At 41.7% G+C, this 12783-nt stretch overlaps 1 protein-coding gene across 2 annotated transcripts in view; it reads right to left on the bottom strand.

The window, feature by feature from the left end:
• The window catches only part of LDB3 (LIM domain binding 3), an 80315-nt gene extending 67715 nt beyond the window's left edge, over nucleotides 1–12600 (bottom strand). For both annotated transcript variants that reach the window (XM_030488847.1, XM_030488846.1), the window contains exons 1-2: nucleotides 12307–12600; nucleotides 5935–6060 (exon numbers count right to left, since the gene is read on the bottom strand). In XM_030488847.1, coding sequence (XP_030344707.1) covers nucleotides 5935–6027 — 93 coding nt within the window. In that variant the 5' untranslated portion in view covers nucleotides 6028–6060; nucleotides 12307–12600. The remainder of the gene's footprint in view (nucleotides 1–5934; nucleotides 6061–12306) is intronic.
• Between the last annotated feature and the right edge of the window lie 183 nt (nucleotides 12601–12783).

A 12783-nucleotide genomic window follows, 5' to 3' on the forward strand; every position in this document is an offset into this window, starting at 1 on the left:
ATAACTGAGTTGGTAACTGCATAGATGCTGTTCAGCCCCATTTTATCTCACACACTAAGCTCTTTTCACAGCTAATGCCACACAGCATGGATGATTCAGATAGAATCACATCCCAAAGAGAAAAGCTGCATTTAGCAGGTGAAGTAAAGAAAGCGCTTCAAATGCAGAGGTTATGTATTATGTGTCAGAATAGTAAGAGCAGCAGGTTTGATGATGTAACATCACCTAAGCCAGTACCTCAGCTATTGCAGGCCATTATTCATGTTAATATGGCCTATATTCTAATAGGGCTAAATGTTTCTCCTGAAATGCAAAACATGGATAGAATTGAAAAACAGAACATTAAATAGAGCTGTGCGTGATGGCTGCACAGATACGGTGCAGAGTACAAAATACTCCTTCGCCAGTGAGCTTAGTATTTAGTGATTACTTTAATCACACAGAAATACAATCATTTCTGATAATGGTAGCTGTAAACATATCAGAATTGGCTTGCAAATTAGCTTGAAAGCAAAGATACCATCTAAAGTAATTAGTATTCTCTCATGACACTGACACATTTGTACATGTAAGAAATGACTGCATATACTAAAACTCAAAATGTTATAACTTTAGATGGTGTGACTGTTGCTCAAGAAGTGATCTACAAGTTAAGCACATTATCCCAAAGAAATGCTGACACCCACAGAATAGTTGTTTTATCAAAAAGAGGTAGGAAAGTTTTGGAGTGTTCTTGAAAGTTGGCCTGGAAGTATTTTATTTTCCTCTCACAAGGAACTATTGTGAGTTAAATTGTAGAAGACTGCAAATATGTAAAACCACTCATGCATAAGAAATTACTACAGTTTATCTAGACATAATACAGTCATTACATTAAATAGCTCATTTCCCCTCTCAGTTGACTCAGTCATTTCAGTTTGAGGAGAAAGGAAACATCTCTACTGAATAGTAGTTAAAAAGGAAGACTTTCACAGGACACAAGACTTACCTGTTAGTTTCATAGAATATCAACTATTATAAATACTAATCTATAGTTTTCACTATTTTGAGGGACTTTGCATTTGTAAATTAAAGCAAAAAACAAACCCATACACTCAAAGTTGTAGCTGTAGGACAACTACTCAGCAGTTTGATTCACCAGAGATGGATGCTTAACAGATGACGTGGAATCAGCATTTCAAGTGAACTTATTAATTCATTCAGTTCAGTCAAACAGGTAAACTGCACTCTTGATTAAAATTTATGTACAGCAACACATGGCTATCCAAATGGAAGTTGCAGGATGCATAGTGCCTGACCTGAATAATCTGAGGTTTCCCCGCATTCAAGTATAGAAGAAAAAAAAGCACGGAGGGACTCCATTCACCTATCACTTGACTGTTGTAAGGTGCTGATACCCCATATGCATCAGACCCACAGGAAACGAATACTCTCACATAGCTCTTCTAAAGGAAATGCAGTCACAGCAAGAGGTTGACATATGCACGCTAAAGAGTGGAGGAGGCATAGGAACTAATCAGGAAAAGATGCTAATGAAAATGAAAGAGCTCAACAAATGTGAGAAAAGCCTTCCTGCTTCTCCAGAGACATGGACTGCAAAATGCTAGAATAGATCCTCTCCAAAAGCTGATCCAGGCTGCTTGTATCAGATAACCTAAATTTCATTTTTTTCCTATTAGTGTTCGCCATTTACCCTCACTGCATTTACATCATCACCAGCTATGTAAATCATATCACCAGATATCTTCTTCACTTCATAGAATAAATCCAAAATAGTCCTCTAAACTTTTGTTTTGTTTAAACACTGTCTCCTTCAGCTTCAGGCTCCAGCTTTTGATCAGGAACCCAGGCAAAATTAAGAAAATCTATTAGAAAATACAGAATTGTATGGATAGTCACAGAGTGAATATACTAGTCACGAATTAGCACACTGTTCTGGATAATATTTCTGCTATCTCAGATAATGATAATTCTTGCATACCTTCCAGCTCATCGTATTACCTGCAAGCCAGTCTGTCTCACTAGAGAAGCTTGCCTTTCAGCAATAATCATTCAGCAATATATGAAGAGGCTCTGCTATTGCCTCTATCCATGTGCAATTGTACCATCTTAGGTAACATGGCAACTCAGCACTTCAGGTAACTGACTATACCTAAAAGCCTTCTTACAGAGGATTAGGTCTATAAAACTCATGAATTCTGCTTGCTTCCAGACAGTGCATGCAAGCAGCAGAAGAAAATAACCCGCTTTGCTGCCCACATCAATTCGGAAAGACCAGATTTATGCATATGATCACGCTACTGGTGATAGCTCTTAGCATTGCCAACAACCTGTAAGTCTCATTCATTTCAGTAGGACTGACAGATGCTCAGCTATACTGAGGGTCTATCAATACTGTTTTCCTACCTCTGCTACATCTTATGACAGAGATTCTTCTAGAGGATAGAACGGTCTGCAGGGTGGGGACTGAAAAAATATTTTTTAATATTCCTAGATTAATTTCTAATGCCATTGTTAAAGGAATGTGGAAGCTGCAGAGTGACCTTAACTCTTCTCCACTTGTTTCTGTCTTGTCTTTTCCTCACCCCACCCCCTCTAAGTTAGTCAGGCACTTATTTTTAGACAAAGAACAGATAAGCAGAACAATCCATTTCAGGGGAACACATCTTGAACTGTCACTCAGCTCACCAGCTATAACTCCTGTGTCTTAGGCAGTTGATTGTTTAACAGTGAGCTGATCACCTGAACCTACCTGAAGGGAAGAAAATAACAGTATCTCAGCATTTTAAAAAGAATTCTTTAAAACTGAACTATTGTGCCAAGCAGCTTTGATTAATTCCCTTCCTTGCCCACTGTTTTAAAAGCATTTTTCTCAACAGAAACATTAGTGGTACCACAACCTCAGACTGTGTTTTGTCAGTAGGCTTCAAAGCCCTTCAGGTTTTCTCCCCTGCTTCTCAGGGGAAGTTCAAGCTGAGTGGGAATTGTAAGGTGCTGGCTGACAAGAGTGCAGGTCAACAGTCAGTTAAGCCGTAGCCCTAGTTCATGAGTTCGGGGTGCCCACTTCATGTCTAAGTGTGGGCTAGCTTCATATTAGCTTCCACTTTCAGGGAAGTCCTTGGAAACATGCAAGTGTAAGACTATAGATGGGATGAACAATCCCAGTGTGGTAGACCATCTTTCTCAGGTCAGAGGTAACTCTCTAATGGCATGACTTGTGGCATGACAGAAGAGCACAAAGCTTCCATGAAAAAGGATGATTTTGTTCAGGTTTTTTCCTCTTTGTGGCCCACCCACAGTCAGCCTTATTACTTTTGGACTGTTAGAAAATAATGAGCATGTCTACATATAAACTCTATCTGCCTACAAAAAGGCAGATATGTATGATGCATATGTAGGCAAAAAGGGCCATTGCACTGGTATTAAATTCCATCTGGTATTAAAAGCAATAGTAAGACCCTTAAAGCTGAAGTGTTTGGGGTTTAGGACTCATCTTGCACCTAGAAAGTCCAATCCCATCTCAGGGGAGCTGTGGATCAAAACCAGTCCACAGATAAGTGTATGGCATCCACCGGTAACATTTAGAGCTGTGTGCCTTTCCCAAGAAAGGGATTTTCTTCAGTTATCTTCCCTCCCCAATAATATCTTGAGAATGCAAGTACATCTTTCCTTTTCCCCCATGGTAATATTGCAATTATGGCTAAATTCACAGCTCAACTCATTTATGATGGCAAATTGCTGATTAAAGGGAATATCTGATCTGTTTGGAGATATATTTATGTGAAAGATGTTAAATTAAAAATGGACTTTAAGAATGTTATATCATCACCGTGTTCCAATTAAAAACATATCACAACTAGCAGGCTTTCCTACTTCAGCTTCCCCATGAAAGAGGCTACGTTCATTTCTGCATACCTGCTTTTTCCACCTAAGCCAGGCTACAAAATCCAGTCCAATCCCAAAGCAACTAAAAACTGGGCCTCACTGGGAAAGAGTTCAAAACATTTAACAGTGCTTTCTGACACTTGTACTGCTGGAAATGCAGCCAGCTGTGTGAAGAGGTAATTCCTCCACACCTCTGGGAGTCCAGCCTTTGCAGTTTCACTCCTACTCACCATATGCTCTCAAAAGCCCTACGAAAATCTATAGCCTTTGGGCATAGTGAATATACTTTAAGAGATTATAATCTGAGAAAATGGGTTCTTTGGTAAACAACTGTTTTTTTGTTTCTGATTGTGTCATATATAGTGTAAGTGCCACAGCGCCAGCCTTTGACTGACAGCATCTAGGTATGACTTATTAAAAAAAAATCAATACCATACAGTGCACACTGCAAAGTGTTACGAAAATGCCTACAGAAACACGGTGGCACCTCTCCATACTTACCTTGGGTGGCATAAATAAAGAAATACCAAAACTATTTACCATATTGAAATTAGCATAAGTTTATGAAGTGAGTTTATTTTTGTGGACAGGGTTCCTTTTTGATTGTTTTTTGCTTGTTTGTTTTTAACACTGACAGAACAGCCTTCATTGCAATTATTATGCCTCTTCTTCAAAAGGGGTTATGAAATGTTCCTCTTACCATCACAGGACCTAGTATTAAGTTAAATGTGCCTCTGTCTTCGGAGAAAGGAATATTGTGCATAAGAGTAAGGGAGATGAAATAATACAGGGCCTTATAGTATGAATATGAAATAGTGCAGTTAAGATTTCAGAAGCTCACTGATGACTGAGTCATCATTGTTGCGGAGATATCAATTTGGTACCCACGACTTCACAGGCTGTGTTTTCATTATGCAAAAAAACCCCAACAAACAACAAACTCAAACCATTTTCAAAGCAGTGTAGGTGGCTTTTTTATTCCCAGTGGAGCAGACCTTTTGTTTGCATTCTATTTGTTTGTCTGATGAAATCATTCTGGTATTCCTTTTAAACACTTATGTAAGTAACCCCCCTCATCACTGCACTGCAAAATAAGCCTTCTGCAGGTGATTTGTGGGGGAACCAAGACAACTCTAAAAAGATTTGAAGATTCGGGAACAGATTTGAGACTGACAGAATAGGAAAGAAAAGGAAGAAAAAAAATAAAAAGAGACAGGAGCCACAAGAGAGTAGAAAGTAGAGTTCCCAAACCAGAAGTTACACAGAACTATCTAGTTTGATAAGAGAATGGTAGGTAAGGAAAACACTTCCAAATTTCCTGAAAACCATCCAATGATTAAAAACCTTTAAGCAACTGAGCTAATTCAGGTAATAAGAGCATTCCACTCCAACAATTTAAAATACTGCTCTTAGAGGAGTCAGCTAGGAAATAAATGGACTAATCTGTAATTGACAGATACACCAGGTAATTAATTATTAAATCACATGTTGCTTGTCAGCTGCAAATGGAAGGCTTCTGCATAATTTAAGACCGTATTTTAAGTACTATTGAGTCTTCTGCTTGACATGTCTCATTTTCATCTGATTATTGCTCCCCTCCAAAAGAGGGGACATGGATCCCTATCTTTGTCCAGTTTTAACACCTAGACTTCACATATTTACAAGCAGTTACACGATCATTTTCTAAAAATATAGTTCTATATTCCTATTCACAGTTGTTCTACTCCCTTCCCTCCAAATAGACAACACCAGTGAGGCCCCTATCAGCAAAAAAAGAGACACCACCACACAAAATAGAACTGGAAGCTTATTTAAAAGAGACAGTATCATCATTCTTAAAAATATACAAACGAGAACTGTCTTCCTGAGGCATCATCAATGCCAGGCTGTACCTTGAACAGGTAAATTTAAAGCCCACATTATATTATCTTTTTTCAGACGTAGCTGCAAAGCTCCTCTATTTTGCTAGGCCAGGTCAGAGTGTACACGACTAGTTCACTGCTATTTTCCAACCTAAACAAGCTCAACAAGGCTTTTTTGCTGACTTACTCTGGAGATGGTCAAGGGCATATTGAAGTCCTTGCCCCCTTGCAGTCGGAAACCCCATGGTCCAGGTCCATTCAGAGTCACGCTGTAAGCCATTGTGTACCTCTTTCACAAGGCAACGGGAAGGCACTGCAGAACAGAAGGATAGGGTAGACAGAGAAAGTGAAAAAAAAGCCAGAATGAAAAGAGGGAAGAGTTTTATATAACGAAAGCGATTATCTTTCTGCCTTGCCTGTTCAGTTGTGCTCTGATATCACCTAAGAATAGATGGGAGCTATAATGCAGATGCTGATATCCCAGCTGAGTAGGGTCCATAAAAGGTGTGTAACCAGACACCTACTATGCAAAGACTCCATGACTCAGTGGTCTAATATAGCCCCCAGGGAGGGGGACAGATCTTTCTAGGCTTCTTGAGCCCCGCTTCATGCTCAGTTACTTTATAGGCAAAACACATCTTTTAATAAAACAAAATCCCATGCTAAAATCCCAAACACCCAAAACTCTTCACTAACTCTTCACTAACAGCTACATAGCCATTTTTAACTTTCTGCTTCAGAATGTTTATTGCACTGTGATATACAATGCACTACACACAGGTTCTTTTACACAGATGTTTCCATATGTAGCAGGAAAGGCACTGAAATAAGAGTTTACCTTCTTTTGCATTAGCTTGTTAAACTGCAAAAAGTATATGCTATATGCATTTAGCATCACAACCCCCCCACCACCCCGATTTCATGTTTGTCTTTTGGTTCCATAGCCCCTGCCTTCTCAAGGGAAAATGAAAATTAATTCTCTTTGAAGGCAGAAAGAGCTATTATGAGTTATTTATAATCAGCATTTAATTTCCGTGGCAAAAGCACAGTTTACTACATACTTGTCTTATTATTTTGATACAAGTCTTTTAAAGGTATGGTACTTAAGCAGAAGGCTAAGAATACAAATAGATAGCTAACTGCTTCCTTAATTCATTCCTTGATTTTTCATAGTTTATATTTCCATTGTTAGGTGTTCCATAAAACTTTATAACTCTTGTTCAGTAACACTGGATAGCATTTCTGCCTTAGATTGGCAATAGCTAGAATACCGAGAACATAAGGGAAGAGGAGAAGTTGTTGGCAGAACTACAGATATAAACAAAGAGCTTCTGCTCTTATGGTAAAGCTAGAAACATTAAATAACACTCACCCCTTTCAAGTCATTAATGTGCACAGGTCCTCCAGAACCACTCTCTTGTAACTTCACAGCATCCCTCCCTATACCCTCTGGTTAGAAAGAAATGCCCATTGTGGGGTGGGGGACAACAAAAAGCCCCACGGATTCTACTCTGGTAATCAAAAAGACAACCAAAACCATGTAACACACTGGAATGAGGTAACTTAGGTTGAACACTGATAGTAGGGCATTCTGCCCATACACCTATCTTAAAATGTGATAGAAAAACTGATGGTGAAACATCAGAGAGCAAACACTACCAGGGGCTCAGTCTTTATCTGAGGAGATGGTCAATCATTTTTCAACACCATGAGGCAACGTAAGCGTTTGTTTAGTATTCACAGAATACTAAATGGCAGAAAAGCCATTTGTACAAGGGAATAATTAAGCTCTGCATACACACCAGACTAAACCATATAACCATATTTTTCAGTCGGAGGTCCAAATTAAACCACAGCAATTCACATGGATGTGAATGAAAGTTACATTAAGCCAGTAGAACCGGCCCAAACCAAAACCAAAGCAAACAGCAAGACACAGCTTGAAAAGAAAATGGGTTTCTGATGTCACACAAATACCTCTAGGGCACATTTACATTAACAGCTGTAACCTACTCTGTATGAATCCAGAACCAGTGATGTTTGGATGATGACTTTAAGGGAAGACAAAACCAACTTGTTGCAGTTCAAGTGGCAGAGTTTTCAGGCCTGCCAGTTTATCTAGAAGCTTTCTTTCTAAACAATAGCACTCAATTCATTTTTTGTTTGGGTTTTTTTGTTTGGTTGGTTGGTTGGTTGTTTTTTTTTAGAAGGTCATCTGCACACACAAATTATCGAAGGTAAGTTGTCATTGCACTACTCCTTTCCTAAGAATTCACTGCTGGTTTTTAGTGCCCTTTCTTGGCTCCATTTCAAGGATTCAGGAAAATGGAATAAAAGAAGGATTAAGATAAACATAGCAAGTCATTGCTTCACTAGCAAAGACAGTATCACAGAAAAAAAGTATTAGAAGAGAGATTACTTTTTTACGGATTATTCTGTGCATGTTACTTTCTTATACTTAAATTTTCAGTCAGGGAAGTGGGGGAGCAAAACCCATAACACAAAAAAACTGCACAGCAATCTAAAGAGAGTAACCATTAAGAAACAGAGGCTGTTTAATCAAATTTATGCATTTCTATCCTACTTTCACATGTGTAATATGACATTTGCTTATCAGTTTAGGGCATCTGAAAGGATCTGTGAGATCCGTCAGGCTGGGTGGTGTGCTAGGAAACTAGAGCAGTAATCTCATTAGAGGCACTGTCATTTGAATGAAATGTTAAACTGAGGTCACTCATTCCTACTCCTTTGGTTTCTGTCCGTGTCTGCATGAACGTTCAGCATAGCTTGGCACTTTTAAAAAGAAAGCATAGACGATATTCCAGTGTCCTGGCCAACATTCCCCTTCAACACAACAGGACCACAGCTCTTTCATGTGCCTGTACTATCACTACCAAGTACATTTTTGAAGTATAAATATTCCAGAGTTTTCTTTCTCCAGGCCTCTCCAAGTCCCTCCCTCCTGTGTTTGTTTCATATCTGTGTCATTGGAGAAAGCTTTGTGCCTAATAATGAAGTGCAAACAGTAAAGAAGCTCAGGTTGTAGTCACAGCTTCGTTTGCTGAGGACATTCTTTGCACTCTTTAGGTCTCACTTGTCTTCTACAGACTTTTAATACAATCAGCCTTAAAATAAGAAAGCTGGTGGTCCATGCAGACGACTATTTCAACCCTGCCCTGTTTTAAAAGGTGAGAGACATGCGTGTTCTCACCGTCTCAAACATCCAGGGCAAACCCAGGAACTGGATTGGTGCAGCAGGTACAGCGCCATCGTGGCTACCAGCAGAAACCTCAGCAAAACCTCCTGGGAAACCTGAGGATGGAATTAACTGTGTGTACGTAATAGACAATCCCCTTGTTTTCAGCAGCTTGTGATGTTTAGATTAGGTTTTAGTTGTTTTGGATAACTGCCTATTAGATGGTCCCAAAAATAATTTTCTGTTTGCTCAAACAACAGTATTTTGTTTCTTTTGGTGTGCCTTCTTCCTTACATTCTCCAGCTATGTCAAAATCCGGCTTATAGTTCCCCTCCCTTCAGACAGAAGCTATGCTGAGTCAGATGAAGTGACTGGTGTAAGGAGTGACATTTAAAGGAAAAAAAAACCAACCCAAACATATTCCAGGAGCTGGGTGACATTTTCTCTACAGACATCAAGGCAGAGAATTGTCCAGACCTCACCAGGTCCCCCCCAGGGCTGACTGATGGGAACAGCTGTGAGGAAGCTGGATGGGCACCTCTACAGCAGAGGAGACTGCCACCACCCCCAGCAAATGTTCGGAGCCTGAGCAGAGCCATCCTTCCACGTCAGAGGTGTTACACTAGCAGAAACAATTCACATATGCTAAGAGACCATGCTGTATTACAGTGAACTGACTTTGGGAAAGCTACAACTGCATGCTTGGGAGTGCATCACCATTAAGTGAATGAAATAAAAACCACTAATATCAATGCTAAATTAGGGTGGAAGGAAACAAGTAATGGACATTCCAATTGTTCAAGGTGCTACTACTTCAGTAAGCTGGCCACATTACTCATCAGTTGTATTTTAGCTGCTGTGCTAGATATGCTCATAGAAGAGCCTTGAATTGCTGTTACTGCAGGAACAAGGTTGTATCATCAAGCATTTCAGAGCATCTCATGCTCCAGTGTTTGACTTCTGATCTGCAACAGACTATGCCTCTTTGGCAACATTCACCTTTATGACAAGCATGTCCTTTTTCTCATGGATTCCTGCACTGTTACCACTAAGATCATCTACACGCTTTTGGAAGAGCAGAAAGGCAAGGAGAATGGATCAGGAGCATGTGAAGAAACTACCCACCTAGACACATGCATGAAGAAAACTCAAGCTTTGAATCAGATGTCTGATATATGCAATTCTACAGTTTCCCAAAATGTTAAATTAACCCAATATTAATTATACTTAACATGGATTAATGAGGAACCGTATTTGAGGACTGATCTTCGCTGCAATCCACAAGACAAAATAGCTGATCAGTGCTAAAAAATTTGAAACTGACATATTAAGAGCTGTAAAAGCCTTTTAGCTCTGAATTCCTACCTTGCCAATGTCAAACTGAATATAAAATTATCAAGAGCAAAGATTTTTCCCACAAGTTCAGCACAAGTTCAGTATTGCTTCCAACGCAAGACTACCTACAATGCAAAAGAGCTCACTGCCATCTCCTTTCCTGCAGTGCTGAGTTCTGAACTGAACTAATCCTACTTGTACTTCCACGTATAGCTTTGTTTCACCTATTTAATCAAAAGCCTTAAGTTCTCACAGAACTTTGTGGTTTTGAGTTCCTCTTAGCCCCTTTATCATGTTGTCTGAAGTCCTGCATTTTGATTTTTACTAAGAAGCTACATTTTCTGTCATGCTTAGCTTCACCAAATTCTGCTTTGTCTATATCTTTCTAGTTTGTAGGTCCCAACAGAATATAGTATTACTGGAGGATAAGCTAGAGCAATATAATGATGGAATATTATCTCCCTTCTCTGTAACACACCTTCAGAAACGCAGCCCAAACTGTTTTCTGTTTGGCTGTTCGCTGCTGCCAGCATCACCTTACCAATTCATCAAATTTGCTGTTTACCCTCACCTCTAGATCCTTCACCATGACAGAAAAATGACATTTCACATTTTTTCCCTGCTACATGGCCTTTTTTTTTTTTTTTTCTGCCACGACCTCTTTCCACTACTACAAAAGGCTGGGTATACCCCATAGCGTAGACAGACTTGATCTTTAAAAGATTTGAAGATTTTTGGTAGCTGTGTTAAACTAGAAACCATACCTGTGGAGAGACAGGCTACTGAGGAAAAAGATACCTGTCCAGACTGTTTACAAAGGCTTTTTTGCCCCTGTATTATAAAAAGACTTAAGTGTATGTTACCAAGTTCTCACTTTACCAGCATCTCAGTCATTGTTTTTAAAAGCACCCCTACATTATACCATACTTAACACTCCCATGGCACCTCTGGTGTCTTGCCAGGATATCAAATTTCCTTTTTTTTTTTTTTTCAAGGTAAAGAACACCTGAACACCTGCTGCTTTACCATGTCCTTTCTACATATGTAGCCATAGTGCTTAGGTTACCAGCTTCAGGTCACAAAATGAGTCAACAGCAGCAGCTGGATTACAATGCAGGGCTCAGTTTCTAATACAGGTACTTGCACTAGATAAAAGCGGCTGCAAAATATGCTGCTGTTCATTTTTTATCATTCTTCCCTGACTCTGGGCTGAAATGGGGAAAGTTTATTGGAACCCTGTAACTACTGTAATGTGTGCTTTGCTGCAGGGAATCCTAATTGACTGTTTTGGCGTAACGGAGAAACCAGCAAACAAAAAAACCCCAACAAACAAGCAAACCCAAATACACACACAAATGGCTAGGAGGTTACGTGCAGATCATTGTTAACTCCACAGAGACCAGAGACTGAGCTATGACATCGATGTCACAGGACCGCTACCATGCTGCCTTGCCCTTAGAGAGCCTGAGGTTTGGCACAGTGCAATGAACATACAAGGCTAACAAGAGGGCTCCTGTGCTGCCAGTGTAATTTGTCCACTGCACAGATTCCTCAAGGATCACTGCACCACGCTGATGTAGCAGTGTTCCCTATGCATATATGCCCATATGCACAAAGAGTCAAGATTTAACCTTGAATCGAGCAGGCTCTCTGAAGTTAGATTTCAGCCGAATGACTCACCTACTCGTTCCTACCTTCTCAGTAAATGCTTTACTAGGTAACGTTTTCCACTACAGAAACTCTTTAAACCTGCAGGTTGAACTTTTAAAGACAGCAAGTGACTCCCACTCCACAGCCGCCGCTCGCAAGCCGCAATCACAGCGCCTGCGTTTTCCTGCCCTCTCGGCTCCTGCGGACCTCTTAGCCGGACAACACTGGCAGCCTGCTCTCCCTACGCAGACGGGGAGCGCTGGGGGCTGCGGTACTCAGCATCCGCCGCCGGCCCTGGCCACACTCTGCCGGACAGAGCTCGGGCCCTCGCTCTGGCGCCGGCGCCGCTCTTCCCCTCAGCGCCGCGGCGCGACCCACCTTGCCCACTTGCAGTTATCTCGAGTAGTGCAACCGGTAATTCTAGGCCGGCCGGAAGGCCACCGCTACCTCAGGCCACGCACCGCTTTACCGTGACGCGGGGGGCTGGGTGGGTGGCGGCGGGCGTGGGGCGGCCGTTGCGCCGCGGCCAAGCCCCGAGCGGACCGGCGGGCAGAGGTCTCCGCCCCCACGGGAGCGGCCGCTGCCCTCAGCTGGCGGCGCCTGCGGTCACACGCACCCACGGGCATCCCGTGGGCATCCCCCCGCCCGCCGGGCCGCCACCCCGGGGGAGGGGGCTGAGGGGAGCGGGAGAAGCGGCCACGCCGTGAACGCCACCCGCTCCCGGGACTCGGCAGGCGCCGCTGCGGCCAAGGTGGAGCTTTAAAGGCGCCAACGGCCCTTCTGGGCGCCTCCGCCGCGCCTGGGCGTGGCGTGCCCGGGGCGCCGGTGCCCGCGGGGCGCCGCCAGCGCCGCGCT

This window comes from Strigops habroptila, chromosome 5 (genome assembly GCF_004027225.2).
Source record: "Strigops habroptila isolate Jane chromosome 5, bStrHab1.2.pri, whole genome shotgun sequence".
NCBI lineage: Eukaryota > Metazoa > Chordata > Aves > Psittaciformes > Psittacidae > Strigops > Strigops habroptila.